This window comes from Asterias rubens, chromosome 11 (assembly GCF_902459465.1).
Source record: "Asterias rubens chromosome 11, eAstRub1.3, whole genome shotgun sequence".
Taxonomy (NCBI): Eukaryota; Metazoa; Echinodermata; class Asteroidea; order Forcipulatida; family Asteriidae; genus Asterias; species Asterias rubens.
Window position 1 is genome coordinate 7,140,473 of NC_047072.1, and position 20,114 is coordinate 7,160,586.

General features: G+C 40.3%; 1 protein-coding gene across 4 annotated transcripts; it reads right to left on the minus strand.

Moving 5' to 3' along the window:
- Nucleotides 1–1,051: 1,051 nt before the first annotated feature.
- LOC117297020 (E3 UFM1-protein ligase 1-like) lies at nucleotides 1,052–19,109 on the minus strand. Of its 4 annotated transcripts, none has more exons than XM_033780143.1 (20): nucleotides 19,030–19,109; nucleotides 17,489–17,634; nucleotides 15,817–15,845; nucleotides 14,878–14,975; nucleotides 14,119–14,233; nucleotides 13,446–13,576; nucleotides 12,938–12,996; nucleotides 12,566–12,712; nucleotides 11,808–11,983; nucleotides 10,271–10,447; nucleotides 9,399–9,516; nucleotides 8,416–8,529; nucleotides 7,564–7,644; nucleotides 7,367–7,412; nucleotides 6,236–6,402; nucleotides 4,749–4,882; nucleotides 3,623–3,703; nucleotides 2,501–2,592; nucleotides 1,785–1,919; nucleotides 1,052–1,634 (listed from the first exon to the last, which is right to left on the minus strand). In XM_033780143.1, exons 1-20 carry the CDS (start codon nucleotides 19,107–19,109, stop codon nucleotides 1,373–1,375), a joined length of 2,388 nt encoding a protein of 795 aa, XP_033636034.1. In that variant the 3' UTR covers nucleotides 1,052–1,372. The 4 variants fall into 4 exon arrangements, with proteins under 4 accessions (XP_033636034.1, XP_033636033.1, XP_033636035.1 ...); XM_033780142.1 differs by having other exon boundaries at nucleotides 6,230–6,402; XM_033780144.1 differs by lacking the exon at nucleotides 7,367–7,412 and having other exon boundaries at nucleotides 7,518–7,644.
- Between the last annotated feature and the right edge of the window lie 1,005 nt (nucleotides 19,110–20,114).

The window sequence follows — 20,114 nt, forward strand, 5'->3', positions numbered from 1 at the left end:
ATAACAAGAGGAAATGAAACATTTGATTTAAAGACAGTGGACACTATTGGTAATTGTCAAAGACCAGTCTTCTCACTTGGTGTATCTCAACATATGCATTAAATAAAATAAAAACTGTGAAAACTTGAGCTCAATTGGTCATCAAAGTTGGGAGATAATAATGAAAGAAAAAACACCCCGGAGTTGTGCGCTTTCAGATGATTGATTTCGAGACCTCAAATTCAGAATCTGAGGTCTCAAAATCAAATTCAATGAAAATTAATTCTCTCTCGAAAACTATGTTACTTAAGAGGGAGCCGTTTCTCACAAGGTTTTATACTATCAACCTCTCCCCTTTACTCATTACCAAGTAAGGTTTTGTGCTAATAATTATTTTGAGTAATTACCAATAGTGTCCACTGCCTATAAGATAGATACTCAATATATTTCCCCATGTAATGACTGAGTTATTCATTGTGAAACGCTGAGTTCTGAACTGTGAAAGTAAACTCCACCCCCCCCCCACAGAAAAAAAGCAAACAACAACAAAAGCAAACAACAATTCTTTCAATTTCCTCTTGCCAATTCATCACCATGGAGACAAAAATGCCTGACGAACAGTCAATCAAACCAGTATCATTTTCAACTTTTCAAGTACATTCAATTTTAGCTATCTGGTTTCATGGTTTTACAGCATGCTACTTTAAAGGGTCTGTGTACTTTTTGTAGGACAAAAAAACACAATGTCCACAGATTTACACTAAACTTACACAGTTTGAAGATAATGATGGTAGAAAGCTTCCCTTCAAATATTACTTGCTGGGGTGCTGTAGTTTTTTAGAAATGAGTAAAACAATGTCATGAAAATAATTTTCGTCTCGGTGATAATGAGACGAAAATTATTTCAGCATGTAAAAACGTATTTTCATTACATTAATTTTCTTCATTACTACAGCACCTCAGCAACTAATATTTTAAGGTATGCTTTCTGCTATCATTATCTTCAAACGGTGTAAGTTTAGTGTAAATCTGTGGACACTGTGTTTTTACTTACAAAAAGTACCCAAATCCTTTAACTTCATTAGATGTTTTTAAAAAAGGGAACCAACAGAGAAAAATTTACTACAGCAGGACTTGAACCTGCGACTTCCAAATTATCAAGCCATATGATGGCGGTCTCGCTTTTTTGTCAATATCTTTGTTAAGGCGTGCCAGCTAGAAGCCATTCGACCTGTACCTGCCGTATAGCCAGGGATCACATAAGATATTGTTAACTTTTTATTTTTATCTGACTACGTCAAATGGGCAAAGAGATGTAGATTAGTTTCAGTCAATGGACAAACCAAAAGGATCACAATTTAAATAATTACTTCACAAAGTTCAATCGCTACGATTACGACTCAACGACAACCGTTGCAGTTTTCTTCGACAGAGCAATGTCCTTAATATCCGGCAGGAGTACGTCCAGCTGGGCTGCCACCTCAGCTTGCTCCTCCGTCTCCTTATTCCCATAATGCAATGTTTTCCCAGAATGCTCTTCTCTCTCCCTGGTGAGGCCGAGACGCTTCTGGACGAGGCCCTGGTACCTCAGAAGGAGTTTGCGGTGGTCGACGGCGAGATGCTCAGCAAGGAATCCAATGAGCGGAGGGATGAGCCTGGAGGGAAAGAAAAACACATCCAGGGTTAAGTACAGGGATGTGATAGGCTGTGTGAAAGCTAGCGAGCGCAAAGCATGAAAGCTTGCGAACTTGTGGGTATGATATTGGGTAGAATAGCCTGGCCCTTCCCATGTTGCCACTACTTACTTTCCCGGCGCATGCAGCATACACTGTGTACTGTTCTGGAAGGCAAGTACTACGGCTAGGTGTAGAGCCATAGCTGGATCCGTTTCATTCTGCAGTTGCTCTCGTAGGGCTTGACGGTGATTGAAAACCAGTTGCCTGAAAAGACAAAAGGTACAAAGTAGCTTTTATTCTCCACGCCTGACAATGTCTGGCGTCAATATCACAAAGAGTTAGTACTAGTCCTAATTTAGGACTAACCCTAAGCGATATTAAAAACTTAAGGCTAGTCCTATAAGACTAGTCTTAACTCTTTGAGAAAGCCTAACCAGGGTCCAATTTCATAGAGCTGCTAAGCACAACAATTTGCTTAATAGCATAAAATTGTTGCCATAATAAAAACAGGATTACCAAACAAATTTCCACGTGAATTTCAGGATAAGCAAACAATAGCTGAAAACCAGTAATAAGCGATATGCAAGAAACGGAAATTGGTTGGTAATCCTGTTTTTTTTTCAAGAAAGAAATTTCATGCTAAGCAAATTTTCGTGCTAAGCAGCTCTATGAAATTGGGCCCAGGCCTTTAGACCCCTCTGCACAACACCCCTTTAAGACCCACACTATATATTTAAATTAAAATTGACTCCCAAAATGACAGACAACAGGCAGACACTGTAGCTGCATGTAATTATTCTGCCTCTTGTTTTTTAATTAAAGGAATACTTGAAAACACTCTCTACCTTTCTTTCTTCTTGTCCAATTTCTTGAGCATGATGTCGCAGATGTTAGAGTCGCAGGACTTCTCCAAATTAGAGAAGAAATCATTCAGGTCCTTCACACAAAAACAACAAGAATAATTGACATTTGTACATATGTTAAATATTTGTGTGGTTTTGAATGACGCACTATACCAGCCTGCAATATGATATCATGTGGTGAATCCATACACACAGTACACTCTATGTTCACAGTCAGTTCTGTGGACAGCCATAAGGTTTATCGCGAATAGCAAAATATCAAGAGAGGGCGCTGCTGAACCCACGCAAAGATATAGGCGATGCATGCGTGAGTCATGCATAACAACATACATCGCATAGCAAACTGCCCCATCTGCCTACCCACAAGGCATTGCGGTTCTTAATCGCGATAAACCTTATGCATCCATCCACAAACCCGTGCAGTAGATTTTGTACAACTGATCGGACACGCAACTAGGCGTGACACTCCTCTCTAAATACTCCCGGACGAGAAGACCCAAATTGCAGAACCCAATCGTAGAAGTGAAGAACTTGCGCACCTAACCAACAGCAGCTCTCTGATGACATGAGGATGGTTGATATTGGATTCAACCAGCTTCATCAAGCCTAGCCTGAACATCTGACGTCACACTTCGGGGCTCGTGAATAACGCCAGAGACCGGCATTAAAACAGACGCAAACCGGCGTGGGTTTTGACCTTTGACCCCATACATTTCAGATAGAGATACGCAGTCCAATTCTATTGCGGACGTGACAGGAATGCACTGTTTGGGTATCTTTGGAAAGCTCATGTCACTGTGCAAGTTTATCCAACATCATTGTATCCAATGGAATCACTGAAGCTGAGAAGCTGGGACCTGTCTTTATCCGTGCGTATAAAGACAGGAGACCAGTCTACATCAAGCCACTCAAAATGGCAAAAAATAGAAACAAACAAATAACAGAACAAACAAATTGTAGCCACTGAGCAAAGCCTGTGCGCTGTACGCGCACCGATGTCACCATGATGATGATGATGATGATGGGTGGTCAACTTGCCAGTAGATGTTACAGAAACCAAGAGCGTTAAATAAGACAAAGAAGAATTGAGTGAGAGAACGTTACCTTGCCATTCAAAGCATTGTGTAGTTTAGACAGAGGCACTCTTAGATCATCTGTTAGCTTGACGAGTATACTTGCACGTGTCTGCAACAAAATACAACAAGAAATCAAACTTTAATTTAAAGGCACTGAACAGTATTGGTAATCACTGTTAGCATAAAAAAAGTACTCGTTAACGTTCAATGGAGAGCTGTTGATAACACATTGTAAGAACGGCTTCCTCTGGAGTAATGTAGTTTTCAAGAAGAGGTAATTTTCCACTAAAATATTTGAATTTGATTTCGAGACCTCAGCTTTGACTTAAAGGTCTTGAAATCGAGCATCTGAAAGCACACAACTTCGTGCAACATGGGTGTTTTTCTTTCATTATTAGCTTGCAACTTCGACGACCAATTGAGTTCAAATTTTCACAGGTTTGTTATTTTGTGCATAGTTGTTATTTTGTGCATAGTTGATATACACCAAGAGAGAAGACTGGTCTTTGTCAATTACCAAACGTGTCCATTGTCTTTAACGGTAACTGTCTCCTCTCTCTATTGTGTTAATCTGTATAGTCTGAGAAAACAGAGTTAGTTGTTGCATACTGCTTACCAACCAAAAGGACCTTTGCTATAAATAAAAAAAATAGTCCAATGGGAACAACTCTGCGCTGTAAACCTACAGCGACCGCACTGAAAAACGCAAGCAAACGTCGCATAATACAAGTCCAGGTGGGAACGCCTAAGCCAGTCACGGTAACTTTCCTTGTGGCAGCGAAAGAAAAAGTCCAATGGGAACAGCTCTGTGCTGTAAACCTACACCGACCGCACTGAAAAACGCAAGCAAACGTTACATAATATAAGTGGAGGTGGGAACGCACGGTAGAATAACACCTAAGCCAGTCACGGTAACTTTCCCTGTGGCAGCGAAAGAAAATGTCCAATGGGAACAGCTCTGTGCTGTAAACCTACACCGACCGCACTGAAAAACGCAAGCAAACATCGCATAATACAAGTCCAGGTGGGAACGCACGGTAGAATTACACCAAAACCAGTCACGGTAAAGTTTCCGTGTGCAAAGCCAGTGTCCGTGTGGCAACGGAAGAATACGGTAGGTTCAAGGGGACAAGGCTTTTGTGAGTCATATTTACCTCCGTGGTGAGTGTTGTTGGGTCCACGTCGGACATCAAGTTCTCAGTCGTGACTGAGCTGAGTAGTAGATTTGTGATGTCGGTGCCGAGAGACCTCAGTAAATATTTACATAATTGATTTTCTAATTCTTCATCTAAGGAAACAAGAATGAAAAACAAAATTAATGTGCACTATCGTGAACAAATTATTATATTGACCTATTAATCCTTAACAGATGGGGATATTAAATGGACCAACAGTAGGAGGGCTCAATTTTTTTAAATAACTTCTGTGGTAGTCCCTAAGCTGTGGAGTACTCGTTGCATGTACATGTACATGTACAGAGCAAATGGAAACTTACATCTTGAAAAGGTAAGATAAAAATCCATCATTTTAATGGCGCAATCTAGGTGTTTTTTTCTTTTGTGTAATTTTGTATTCTTTCTTCTCGGGTTACCTTGCCAGTTAGTTTAGATTCTTTACATAGTTAGGACTAGAAGTGTCAGTCTCCTGAAAAGATCAAAACATTACCAATGCCAGCAGGGATAGGCCTGTATGCATTGTATTTGTACGAAGTAAGTTTGAGTTCTCTGTTGGCGAGACTGGTGACCAGTCTTGTTTCTTTATTTTGTTTTCTTCCATTCTGTGCATTTTAAAATGTCAATTGGTTCATTAATTAACATGCGTTTTGAACAGATAAACAGGCGTGCACTTTTGTAAACAACTAAACCATGGTGGGACTTTGAAACAAAACATTGGAGTGCAGCTCTGTAGACAAGTTACATAAAATATAAAAACATCAAATGCCTGCATGGACATGCACCTTTAAAAACAAAATGACAAAATATTGTGGAACAAAAACCACATGCCAGATGGACTTTCATGCTTCAAGTTGAAACTTTTGTTTAAACATCCTTTCTGTAATAAATGCTTCCGCAATCTGCGATCTGCTGTGTTTACAGCCATTTATAATTGATATTGCAGCATCCAATGAAATCAGCCATGCTACTGCAGGTTGTTATTTAAATTAAAAAACCAAGGAAATGGCCGAGCACAGCACATTTTGACCAGTGTTTGTCAACGTTCAATGTTTCACGGCTAAGGAAACCCACAATGCGGAAATCAGCTGATTAGATGAAAAATTGTATGCCGGTGAAATTTATCAAATTTAAGCATCAGCAAGAAATTTCTTTGCAAACGAACCAATGCAGCCAAAAAAACCTTTTTTGAAAAATTCTAGATTGAGTTGCAGCTAAAGAAATGCTCCAGCTTTTTTTTTTTTTTTTTTTTTGCTCTTATGAAAAGAAAAGAAAAAAGTACAGCATTGTATTTAATTGAAGCAGACTGCTTTTTGCCGAATTAAAAAAAAACATATTTTTTTTGCTTTGTGCAAAAATAGAAAAAAGGAAAAAGGATGCAATGCCACTGCCAGCAAACGTAAAAATTAACATAAAATTTACATAAAAGCAACTAAAAAGAAGCAAGCGATACTGAAACTCACCCCTACCTAAAAACTGTCTGATCCCTTTTTCAAACAGTCGGATGTTATTCAGTAGACCATTAATCTTCTCCTCTAATTCTCCTCGATTCTTACGTCTCTTGGAGCTGTCTACCGACCCGGCCGCCGCCAGGAAGATCGACTTGGCTATGTCTTGGTATGCTCTCTGCAAGGGTCTAGTTATACAAATTATAGAAGTGGCATTATTTTTTGGAAGAGTCAAATTAACTTCCGTCCTATAGCTTTCGATAAAAACACGCTACACAACCAGCCAGCGAAAACTTGATTAGGTGCATTGAAGATGGACAAGTTAAATGGATAAATACATCACTGGTCTTTGGAAGAGTCAAACTCTTTTCCATCCTCCTAACTTCTGATAACAACACACCAAATAACCACCAAAGAAAATTCCATTTTGATAGTCAAGTTTTGGTCAAGTTTTGATGAAATCAATGTCAAAGATTGATTGTAGTTGTGCGAATATTTTGATGATCAGTGAAATAAGCAATGGTGGCTCTCCTTTGTTCCCTTGTTAACAGTATTTCAGAGTGACTAATTCTGAGTAACTCTGACTCGCAGATAACTCAAGTGACTCAGACGTTACTCTGAACTCAGACTACACCATTACACAGCTATTGGATTATCCATCATGGTTTAAGACTCATGCTGGACTCAACTGACTCATGGCTCCACATTCAACTTTTACATGTATGACTCTCAGGACTCGGACTCAAGCCGAGTAACTCAGTCGTAACTGAATGACTCAGACATAACTCTGAACTCAGAACCCTTCAGATGCCATTACCGATATACAGCTGTGGGCTTGACTCAAAGTGACTCATAGCTACACCTTTAACCTTTAAGACTCTGAACTCAAGACTAAGCCATTGCCCATTTTACAGTTGTGGGCTTGACTAGCATGGTTTGACTCAAACCAACTCATTGTTACAGCTTCAACCTTTATGACTCAATACTCAGCAGTAAATCACCTATAGAGGTGAGCAGCCATCTCTGAGTGTAGCTCCTCAGGGCAATCTCTCAATGACTTACTCAATACATCCTCTATCTCCTCTATCGACTCAAACTGACTCATGGCTACACCTCTAACTTTAATAACTCAAGACTCAGCAGTAACCTCACCTATAGAGGTCAGCAGCCATCTCTGAGTGTAGCTCCTCAGGGCAATCTCTCAATGACTTACTCAATGCATCCTCTATCTCCTCTATCGACTCAAACTGACTCATGGCTACACCTCTAACTTTAATAACTCAAGACTCAGCAGTAACCTCACCTATAGAGGTCAGCAGCCATCTCTGAGTGTAGCTCCTCAGGGCAATCTCTCAATGACTTACTCAATACATCTTCTATCTCCTCTATCGACATAAATGGAAGCTCTTCAGATTGATGACTTCTTGATGCTGAGATAGAACAAGAAAATACATTTCAATCAATCACATATCGGTGAAAAAAGTAATACTAACAATAATAGTGGCTTCTTATGTAGCGCTCATATCCGTCACTTGGCAACACTCAAGGTGCTTCAATATTTTGTATTATCCTGCAAGATATGTGGCACTCAGTTTGAATTATGAGACTTACTCCTTCTACATTGCTTTTGTGGTTTTATCGTGGTATGTAAAATTTTGTTCTATAATGTACCAGTTTTACTTGTAATACGTTCTTTTTGGACTGCCTGACCACCAGTGTTGAATCAAGATTTTTAATGTGCTTTTGGGTTGTTCTTGCAATTAATTCATTTTAAAATAATTACATGTTTTTATATCTATATATTTATATATTTTTTTTAACGAACTATTTTTACTTGTAAATGTACTTTTTCGGCCTGCTTGGCCGCCAGTGCAGTTAATAAATAAACCATAATATATAACCATGCAAAGGGTGCTGTGGCGCAATATGCTGCCAATCAAACCAGGAACACCGAGGCGAACCCCTTCTCTTTTCGATAAGTGCACTGGGTTCTTTTACGTGTGTTACACAACACACGGCACCAGCAGCTCTACAGCACATCCAAAGGAAGCATCATGGTAAAGTGTCTTTCTTAAGGACACAGGAGTCACAATATGGACTCGAACCCACAATCTGCTGATCAGAAACACCAGAGCTTGAGTTGGTGCTCTTAACGGCTAGAGGCCACGACACGCCACAAATAAAGCTTTAATGAAACCAACCTGAGATGTCGTCATCCTCTTCTACTACATCCCGGCCTCTGTTCTTCTTAACCTTCTTGGTCTTGACTTCTCTGGCTATTCCTTGCCCACCTCCTTTACTGCTGCCACCACCTGCTGTAAAGTCAGTCAAGACCAGTCAAGAAATGTATCAAGGAAAGTTAAAACACCTGATGGGAAGTTTGGTATTCAGTTCAAGTGGTATGGCGGGCTAGTTCAGTGCTGAAAATCATTCCTATTTAATATGAAATATGGATTAGTGAAAAGCTGACGGACTAGTGAAAGGATAAGACTGGTCCTTCTGACTAAGAGTTAGTGAACAAATTATGGGCTTAATTGTTCATTGTAATTGCAAATACTGGGGAAAAAGCACTGCTAGTTGCATAGAATTGTGTGGTTTTCAGAAAGGCTTCATGTTTGAAGCCTTTGTCAGATTCTTTTTTTTTTTTTTTTTTTTTAACCTTGACCTTATCTAAAAACGTCAAAGGGTGTTGTTTCTAACACTGTTTGATAATATCAGCAGCTCTCAAGCACTCTTTACCAATTTAGTTTTCAAGGGTCGTTATTTTTGGGAGTAATTCTTTAAAAGGGAAGGTACACTATTGGTAATTGTCAAAGACCAGTGTTCTCACTTGGTGTATCTCAACATATGCATAAAATAAAAAACATGTGAAAATTTGAGCTCAATTGGTCATTGGAGTTGGGAGAAAATGATGAAAGAAAAAACACCCTTGTTGGACGAATTTGTGTGCTTTCAGATAGGAATAAAAGCTAGCTAGAAGTCTTTTTATATTTTAGTGAGAAATTACCTCTTTTTCAAAAACTTTGTTACTTCAGAGGGAGTCGTTTCCCACAATGTTTTATACTATCAACAGCTCTGCAATGCTAGTTACCAAGTCAGTTTTGTAAGTTAATATTTGTTTTGAGTAATTACCAAACGTGTACCTTCCCTTTAAGGTACATCCTCCCTTTACTAATCAACCTACTTGCTGCTTTCTTTCTCCTGTCATCTTTGCGATCTTTCTTACTCTCTGACGTTCCACTGATGGCAGCCACGGCTTTCTTATCCACTTGCAGGAGCAACTGAGGAGCATTCTTAGCATCCTGTTCACGAAATCAACAATGTATTACATGCATGTGAGTAACTATCCATGAAAGAAGAGGAAAAGAAAAAAACCAGGCAAGAAAAAAAGAGGAAAAGATAATATTCCTATATTTTTGTACACAGAAAGTGAAGACAAAAAGAGGAAAATCAAAACCCCAAAAGAGGAAATCAGCTTTAAAAAAGAGGAAATCTCACATGCCTGGTATTAATAACTTCCCCAATAATAAACATATTCTATGATTGTTTTATTTTTCTGGATTTTAATTAAAGCTGTAAATATGGAAGTGACATCTCAAGCATTGTGGGTTTTGTAAACAAATTCTTTAGAAACAGTGGTATCTCAACTTGATGTCTCAATCCAATAAATGTACTTAAGAATGACTCTGGAGCGCATTGGTTTCAGGCGTTGATCTTGTCATGAGCCAAACCAATGTAACTGTTATGTTAAGTTGGCCCGTCTGAAACCAGAATTGATTTGGGCCAACCTAGAGTCGCTCCTAATCTAATTGGTTCAGCGCAACTCTGACGCGCCTGTCTGAAACGGTTGTAAGACTCCAATATAGACCTTTATCATTGTGCAGCCATCTTAAATTTCTCCCATTGATATAAATTTTACCAAACCGAGGCTGGAAGAACAAAATAGTCTGGTTCCTATTTGCAAAGTGATTATTATCAACCATTATTGTTGTTCGATACGAGGAACATGACCAAGATGGAGGCAGCATGATAATGGTATATTGTTACAAATCTCACCTGTTGAGCCTTTTGAGTCATGAGCTGCTCAAAGATGGCCCTGGATTCAGACAGGAACTTCTCGCTGCAGACGATGGTGCTGCACATCACCTTAGCCCCTAGTTTGCTCCTTCCCTTCATGCATTGCTGCAGCACCTGGTGGATGTCATCTACAGAGAAGGACGAGGGCAGCAAAGGCTGATGGGAAGAAGGACAAGCAAATCCATGGTATTAATAGCAAATGCATGTAGACCCTAGCCTGAACATCAACATCTGAGTTCACCCGTTGAGCCCATGTACATAATCACCTTTGACCTTACATTATTTCACTTGGTCTTCAGGTTCTGGAGATTTGCAGTAAAATCTTAGTACATGTGTACACGTAAAAGACAGGTGTACTACAGTCAACGAATTATGATGAGAGTTCGTCGGTGGCGCACTCCAATCCATGGTATTAAAAGCTAGTGCATATAAAGACCCCTTCTTCTTCAATTCAAATAAATTTAAAATAGTTGCATGTCAAACTGAGATAAAAATGTGTCATAATATGAAAAAAAACAAACACTAAACAGACCTAGACAAAATAAATAGATACTTTTATTACGGGAATATATGTCCTCAGGCCACTTTGCCAAAGGTCAAATAGCATGCAACAGTTTAGGGTTGTGCATATGTGTGTACGAATAGATTTCACATTGAGTGACATGTACTGACTGCAATAAACGTTATTAGTGTCTGCGCAAGCTTCCGCGCCAACAAGCATATGGCTATGAACGCCGAATGCGCTTCAGCCAAATGGACCCAATTTCATAGCTCTGCTTACTGTCAAATTCTGAGTGTATTGTGCAAGCACTGCATTTCTGAGCTAGCTCAGTTAACTGTGTATGTGGAAAATGCCTAGTAGTAATGTGGACTACACTTGCACACAAGCAAAAATTCCCTAACTCCTGTAAAAACGGTTGACATAAGTGCAGAATTCCTTGCTTCCATAAGCATCAATTCTTTGCTTAAGGTAAGCAGAGCCATGATATTGGGACCAGGGCCCAATTTCATAGAGCTGCTTAAGCACAAAATTTTGCTTAAGCAAAAAAATCCTTGCTTAGTAAAATCAGATTACCGGCAAAGACTCCATTTAATTGTTATGCTTAGTAAGCAACAGCTAAATACCAGTCACAAGCAATGTATATGGCATGAAATTTTGGCCAGTAACATGTGTAAAATAAGCAAGCTATTTTCGTGCTTAAGCAAATATTTTGCTTAAGCAGCTCTATGAAATTGGCCCTGGTCTTAAACATCTCCAGCTGTGTCCTTAAGCGTGGCCATGTGGCCACCTCCCAACCAATAGGACTGCCTAAACTACCTTGGGGTATTTATGAATGAAACAATACGCCTCTCTTAATACTTATGCATGACGTCATAATTCTTACCCAAAATGAGGCTATGGGCACACTTCCCCCATCACTTGCCGTGGCTGCGCCCATCGCCTCGTTTTTGGATTAGCATTGTGATGTACCTCATGCATAAATATTAAGAAAGGCGTATACTCCGCTCTACTCACTGTGACATCAATCCATGATCCTGTGGATAAGGCTTCCTCTATACTGGCCTCGACCCTATCCTGGAGGTGTTTCCCCACAACGCACGAGGACAGATACAACAGATTATCCGACTTGAACCGCCTCTTGATGTACTGTTTGACATCAGAGATGCCTAGCCGCGTCAGTGCGTCGTATTCTTTTGGGAGAACAAATTATGGAGTAGCTTTTAATGCAAGACACAAAATACAATGTCCGCGACACAAAAAACAACGTGCACAGATTTACAAAAAAATTACAAGGTTTGAAGATAATGATAGTATTTTTATAATCTCGTATTGCATATTTGCTGGTTTTTGATGTTTGAATGTATTTTTATATTGTAAAACTAAACACAATTCAGCCTTTTGGCTGCTACGTTTGATTTTTAATAAACCAATAATAATAATAATAATAGTAGAAAGTCTCAGTGAGACGAACATTAGTTGAACATGTACAGCACATTTACATGACCCTCCTGAAAACATTGCTCTGTGATTTTCAATTTTTGTCTCAAAAACTTGATGACTAATGAAGCTGAAACATCTTCAGGTAAATTATATTACATACAGTTTCATTCACAGTGAATTTTTTTGAACCATTATAATCCACTATTCCATGCTGATAGAAGCACACAAACCAGGGTGGGATTCGAATCACCATTCAGACACAGACAAACCACAGCAACATTTTACTCCACCATTCTCACCTAACAATTGTGTACAACTGAGATACGCCTTACCTAGGTATCCGTTCTGGGCGAGGAAGGAATCCACCCAGGCATTCTGTGTTTTTGCATATAGATCTGGAATGTATGACGCCTTGTCCTGTCGCCCTCCAGCGATGGAACCATTTAATCGGCCACTGTCCACCAACTCCTGAAGGCACCCTGAGGAGAGGAACAAAAAAGGTAAATTGAGAATGAAATGAAACAAAATCTAACAGTAAATGAAACTCAACTCGCCAGAGGGGGCAGTTTGAAATTGACGCTGCCTTAAGCCTTTTTCACACTGATCAGAAACACCAGAGCTTGGGTCAGGCATCCAGAGCTACCTGCATCGAGCTCCCCATGAGTGGCCTCAACACTTAAACTTCCTACGTATGTGTAACTCACCGTAGAACAGTCTCTCTGGAAACTTGAACTGGTTGAGAATGCTGATAACTGGTGTGGGTCTAAAATAGGATTAAAAAAACGTTGTTACAATTTAACGGTACAATTTGCGGCAGAGGTCGCCCTAAGCTGCGCTGGATAGACAATGAGACAAAGTGGAGTGGTAGAAGCGTAGGAGAGCAGCGATTGAAAGAGAACAGGTGATGGTGGCAATTTGAGGACGAGGCGGCCACGGATGCAAGTTTTTGCTGAAAGATGATGATGATGTTACAATAATAATTAAATGAATTTCAAAGTAAACTAATTTACACACAAGAACTAGTCAATTCCTGAACTGACAATGTCCGAAATTTCAACCTTAATTTTTTTTATCACAAAACAGAAATTGTTGTTTGTTTCCTCCCAAGAAATGTTCACAAGAAATTGATTGTGTTTTATTTTATTGTATCGTTCAATTTGAAAAGCACAGTCTTCCCAAGATATTTCCCAACATTTATCGAAGTTCTCATACTTTGTGATTGCGCTGAAAACCCCACGAATCTGCGCCGTGTGTCGCTCCACAAACGCCTTGGTGAATATAACACCCTGGTCAAAGGACTCCATCTGACCCTGTATGATGGTGCCTAGACGAGTCTCAACCATCTATCAAGGGAGGAGAGAGAGAGTGTCAGTGTGAAACCTACATAAACATCTCGTTACATCATAGACTTTATGCATTGACGCATCAGGCTGCCATTTTAGAGGTAAGACGATGACAAAAACAATCAAAATGCACAGATTTGTACGCGCGGCACACAGGTTTGGCCATTGAACAGCCGCTTGTCTACCTCTAGATGAGGGTGCCTTACTGATATAATATCATGTGCATAAGGTCTATTGAAACTAAGGCCGTGTCCGAAACTGCGAATTCGGCTACAGCTACGGCTAGATCGCGCACGTCTGCCTATTCTTCAACACTGGTAGACGCGCTGATCTAGACGTAGCTGTAGCCGAAGTCGTCGTTTCGGACACGGCCTTAGTCTTAGTTTGAAGAAAGGTACGATACAATGATTTGTCCGATTGTGAGAGAAATTGCTTTGAATCTTGTTGTTGTTTTGTTATAAATGTTGTTGTTGTTATCTTCACACTTTCAAAAACACTGACAAGCTGGGAGTGGGGAATAGTTCGCAGATAATTAGACTAACCTCTGTGAGAAAGAACGCTGGAAGATCATGTGACTTGGTGAGCTCTGCAATGGTCACCTGACCTGCCTCCTGAAGCTGGTCGTTGATGTCCTCCGATAGTCTGTCCATGTAGTCCCTGGAAAAAAAGTAAAGGAGGAGAAGAGAGATCAAGATCAATGTTTCAGGCATGCAACTGCCCGTTGCAAAAAAAAAAGAGGAACATTTTCGAAGGCACAACGCAAGTGCGGAGCGGGGCAGCTGAAACGCCACGGGGCATGAGACCCACAATGGTACCCTAGAAAATGTTGAGGTTTATTATGCTCTAAGGTGCATTGTTAGCATGTACTAGGCTCATTTTACATTATTGTAGTTGTATATTGATGTTGCCAGGCATATATTAGGCCTAAAAAAACTTGAAAAAGCTCAACTGATGACCAATGTTTCTGGTTGAGGTCGAAAAAACATACTCCTGACTATAGGGTAGGTTTGGATTTGGCTCGCCGTATGCAGCCATATCCAACCAGACAATAAACACTTTGAAAACAGCCGGGGCCGATTTCACTATAGCGTTTTGATCATCGAAATGCTGAAACCGGCGATTTTCTGGCGAGTTTTGTCAAAGGTCACTACTTTGAGCCTTACAAAAACTTTATTTTCCATTATATTTCTCGCAATTGCGATGACTTTAATGAAAAGCAAAACCAGCGACATCTCAAGCGCGATGAATTTGCAATTTGCGACCACATCGCATTGGTCCCTTTATTATCAACACTTTTGTACCTTGTGATCAGTTGACCGAGTACCAGTTGGATTGACTTGTCATGCTTGCTCAGTTCATTGGCCTTCCCTTCAATGTGGTTGAAGTCAACGCAGAGAATCTGCACATAAAATGGAAAGAGGTAATAGTGAAATAATAATTAGATCTTATATAGTCCAACCCAAGACCTTTGCAAATCTAGAGCTGTATCTTACCAACCTCGCTACCGTGGGCAGCGCGCCGTATCACCCGCTAGCTCTGCGTACGTCTCTAACCCCTGGGAGGGAATCTCCGATCCGTGTCTTTGATTGGCTATCATATACGCGCAAAATTTGAAACGCCGTGCAGCTCGAAAAAGCTGCGTATTAAGATGTACGTATTCACGTTTTTTGTCACGCAACACTGAACACCAAGGCAAATTTTTGGCTATTACTACACACAGCGCATCCAGCGTGCGCGTGACTAACGCCCAACACAGAACGGATCAACCACAGGACTAATTGTAATATCACTTATATTTGGATATTTTGGAGTTACACTTCCAGGAGTTATGATCGAGCAAGGCATGCTGGGAAAAAATGGCGTGGCGGGATCGATCACCCCTGGGAACGAGGTTGGTATCTTACCAACTAGACCACCAAGATTGATAGAGGCAGTTTGAATCCAATTTTTTAGCAGCAAGATCTGCACAATTTAATTTGTGTGCATTTTAGATGCCTGAGAAAGACTTCAGGCCTGAAGTCTTTCTCAGATTTAAATATTTCAAGTTGAGAAATTACCTCTTCTTGAAAAAATATGTTACTTCAGAGGGAGCCGTTTCTTACAATGTTTTATACTAACAACAGCTCTCCATTGCTCGTTACCAAGTAAGTTTTTATGCTAACAATTATTTTGAGTAATAACCAATAGTGTCCACTGCCTTTAAGACACATATTATAACTACGTTGAGAATAAAATCCTACCTGCTGTAAATCCACCAGATTGAGCCTTCCTGTGTACAGAAATAAGATATGAGAAAGATGTCAAAAGGTGGGATAAACAAAACAGACCAAAAACAAACCAAGCTCTACAAGTAAGTTTAAAACGTCCCAAGTCTATTAACCCTACTTATTTACTCTCAACAATAATTGCTTCTCTTCACCCAGGAGTAGAGGTGTACCTGTGAGGGCAGAGATGGTTCTTGCGATACAGCACAGGCTGTGTATTGTTTAGACGCCCAGGTAGATGAGATAACATTCAGACCGATCATGTTATACAACATAGGCGTCCGGATGTTGTGCTATTAGATAAGACGAAGAAGATGTGTCATCTCATTGACATACATGTACATGTAGCTGTGCCAGGTGATATAAGGGTAGCTTCGAAGGAGATGGAAAAGATCGAGAAGTACCAGGACCTGGCCAGGGAACTTCGTAAGATTTGGCAGGTAAAGGTAAAAGTAGTCCCCGTGGTGGTTGGAGCACTTGGCACCATTCCCAAAGCACTGGGGAAACATCTAGATGAAATAGGGACAAATGTGAGGGTAGATCTGTTACAGAAGGCAGCGCTTTTGGGAACAGTGAGGATCCTAAGAAAGACCCTTGAGATCTAAGGCTACGGGACGTAGCCCGGCTCGAGGAGTTACCGGCACAAAGGAAAATGAGATCTTTCTTTTGCATGCTGTGATAAAATGAAATAATAATAATAATAATAATAATCCGTTTTTATATAGCGCTTTTCACACCCGGAGGGCATCCCAACCCCTGTTCACTGGGCCTTATTTCACTCCTTAAACCATCTCAGCTCCCTAGTGGGGAGTATACAGCCTTGTGCAACATATGCGCTACTCGGCTAAATCAGTCACAAGAATCATCTCTGTCCTCACAGGTACCCATTTACCCCTGGGTGGAGAGAAGCAATTATAGTTAAGTGTCTTGCTCAGGGACACAAGTGTCACGACCGGGATTCGAACCCACACTCTGCTGAGCAGAAGCACCAGAGCTTGAGTTCGGCGCTCTTATCCGCTCGGCCACAACACCCTAGTTTTACAGTGGGATCAAATTAAGGAGCCCAATGAATCTAGGTACAATAATAAAAATAAAAGTGGCTTCTTATAAGGCCAAATAAAAACAAGTACCAGTTGATCGTCCCCGCCCGCATCCTTTTTGGGGGCCGCATCCTTTTTTTTACTAATTGTTATTTTTCTATTTTTGTAAAATAAAATAAAAATGTAACCGTCTGTTTCATAAAACAAAATTAGTGAATGCCTACCAGATACCAGCAAATCTCTTTAGTGTAATAATCCGACCCTGTTAACACGGGTCCTCATGCAAATAGATACAAAGTAAGTTTGAGGCGTTTCAAACTGAAGAATTTTTGGTCTGTTAAATTTGAAATACTAAGCGGCCATCTTAGAAAAAAAATAATAAATAGTAAATAACAAGGCCCTCATCCTCCTCTTTATTGAAAAAATCCGGACGATCAACTGGTATTTTCTTTTATTTGGCCTAATGTGTAGCGTTCAAATTCCTACCTTAAGCTCCCCCGAGTTCTTTTCACATTAAATAATTGTTCGTCTTGTAGCCCCATACCAAGAGGGGCCTTTGGCTTTGTTTGGGGCAAACATGCATAAAACCAAGTCTAAAAAAATCTCACCTCCATGGAAGATGAGTTCATCTTGTATTTCTTTGGTAATCTGAGCGGGTGTGAGGTACTCCTTGCCATCGAGGGTGAAAACCACATCAATCAACTTCAACGCAATCAGCTTACTCACAATCTCGATGCAGTTTCGCTCCGATAATCTGTTCAAAGATAGAGAACCAGTTTTAAATCAGGAATATAATATCTTTCTCCCGTTCCCGGGGTTAATGTGGGGATGTCGAGGCCGAGCGGTTAAGAGCATAGAGCGGTAGGACTCAAGTTCTGGTGGTTAAGTCACCGGGAAGTGGGTTCGAATCCCGGTCACGACACTTGTGTCCTTAATGAGCAAGCAATAGCCATTGCTTCTCTCCACCCAGGGGTTAAATGGGTGAGGGCAGAGATCGTTTTGTGAATGATTAGCTTGGAGCTCCGCCCACTCTGGTTCAAAATGTCAACTTGGGAAAATTGTGACCGTTTCACTCCAGGATCTGGTAAGTTGTTGTCCTTTTTCTTCAAAATATTTCCTCAAACTCAATGGTGTTATGAAAGGATTCATTAGACAAATGTTAGACATAACATGGAGGATCAAGTTTGTGTTCCAAAAATTTGTGTCACGATTTTCAAAAGTTGTAAAAATGGTTAAAAATCTGTTGATAAGCTGTTGACGATCTGTAGAAATTGAACCTGTTTTGATTTGACCATTTCGCCCTATTAAATTTCGAATAACCGGTCCGAATAACCCTCTGGCTTCGCCATCGGGAGGCAGTCCTACTACTTGCCGTCAACTCGCCGACTTGCCGTCAACTCGCCGTCAACTCATTTGCGTGCCGTCAACTCATTAAATTTACATTAAAAATTTATGAATGGGGCACGGAAGTGGGCTAAACTACATATTTCTCATGGTTTTTGGTAAAAATTCTTTCATAAAAACGACTTTGTGTTGATAAAAAAAAGTAACAATCATTGACATCTTGGGCCAAGACTAATCAATGTGAAAAAGCAAGATGGCGGCCGACGGTTTTGCTGCTTCAAGAAAACTCAATTTTTATTCCGAAATATGACCTTAAACCTACGCGAATTCTCTTTGAGCTGATACTTTAAAGTTCTATGCTTCTTTTGTGGCTTTTAAATGTATATTGGAGGAGTTGTCGGCGAGTTGACGGCGAGTTGACAGTGCAAGTGAGTTGACGGCAGTACTAGTAGGACCCTCGGGAGGAGGATTATTAGAAATTGCAACTATACTGTACTAACTACTACACTAGGATGCCCAGTACTACGTTCATGAACTAATAATATAGTCTGTACTTTATAATTTTTTTTACTGAAGACTTCTTCTTTTGCATTGTATTTCGTATTGGTACTTGTAGTCTATCAAATCATTATCATACAGAATTGTGCAGTGTTTACATTTGATGCAATTCCAATGGAGGAGTGTTCGCTTATTTGACCCATATTTCAACAACAGTCAAATAATACAAACCCGACCTCTGTCCCCTCCCATATGTATAACCCACAAGGAGTCACCTCTAAATAATCAAATTCTATAACTTTCTTACTTCTGTACGGCACTAGTCAGCTGGGCTCTCTGAAAATCTGCTGCCAGCCGCTTCACTTCTTCCCACTCTGAACTCGCCATGTTGATAATTTGATTCAGGAAACAGTGTCGCCAAAGGTGTACAATGTAAAGGCTTATCAAGAGGTTAGGATATTGTGTCGCTAGAGACACGTCAAAGGGGTGGGTGTGTCTAATGAAGGTGGGGGGGGGGGGCAATTCTTTGACCAGAGTACAGGGCAAAATTTCATCGGTCTGCTTTTAGCAGACCTACGCGGAAATGAGCCGGATACCAGTCAAATTTGTACATGAGCTATAGTATTGTGGCTGATAACCTTATTCTAGATACATAATTTTGTTGTGCTAAAATGCTAAGTTACTTTTTGAAATTGGCCCCATCAGTAACATATTGTAGGCGGAATTTTAAAAAATATGAGGAACGCTCTAGTTACACAAAGAAGTACATGGAATATAGACCCATTGCATATGACGTCATATCTCAAAGGAGACAGATCATTGGACAATAACTGTTCTTTGTGCATAAACATGTGCACATGTCACAGCGTACCTGTAGCGTTTCGCGTTATGCAAAGGGGAGCTGATGATTTCTTACACAATACAGACTGCGCCTCCGAACAATGCGCGTAATTTTTGGTGTTAACTGTCTTTTGTGCATGTTTGTATATGATTTTGACACCCAAAATGACACCCAGGATAGGCATGCTACGCGTATTACAAGGGGTCTATACCAAACAATTGAGAGAAAACAATGTTCACTCATTGTTCACTCATTGGTGCAGGAAGAGGGGGAGTTTGATGGGCAATGAGTGTGCCATTGACGGGGAATGGGGTTGTTATGTTAATTGTGCACTAGACGCCGTTTCAGTAAAATAAATTCTTTTTGATGCCCATGCACTATTCCAACACTATAGATAGTTCCCACATGACGTAAATTGGCCATCTTTATGGGCACTTTGGTTCAGACAGCCTTGCATTTTGTGCGAGAACTGCGTGCACCATGCGCACATTTCACAAAACTCGTTGCCTGATTGGTTAGTAAACAGTGTGGTTAACTGAGCGCTTGACGCG

Bases quoted from the DNA above. Each gene is read 5' to 3' on its own strand.
- LOC117297020 (XM_033780142.1), bottom strand. From the start codon at position 19,109: ATGGCGAGTTCAGAGTGGGAAGAAGTGAAGCGGCTGGCAGCAGATTTT. The intron at 7,645-8,415 runs GTTGGTTTCATT...GTTCTATCTCAG, and splicing joins AGAGGATGACGACATCTCAG to CATCAAGAAGTCATCAATCT. The intron at 1,920-2,500 runs GTAGAGAGTGTT...TTGTCTTTTCAG, and splicing joins TTGGACAAGAAGAAAGAAAG to GCAACTGGTTTTCAATCACC.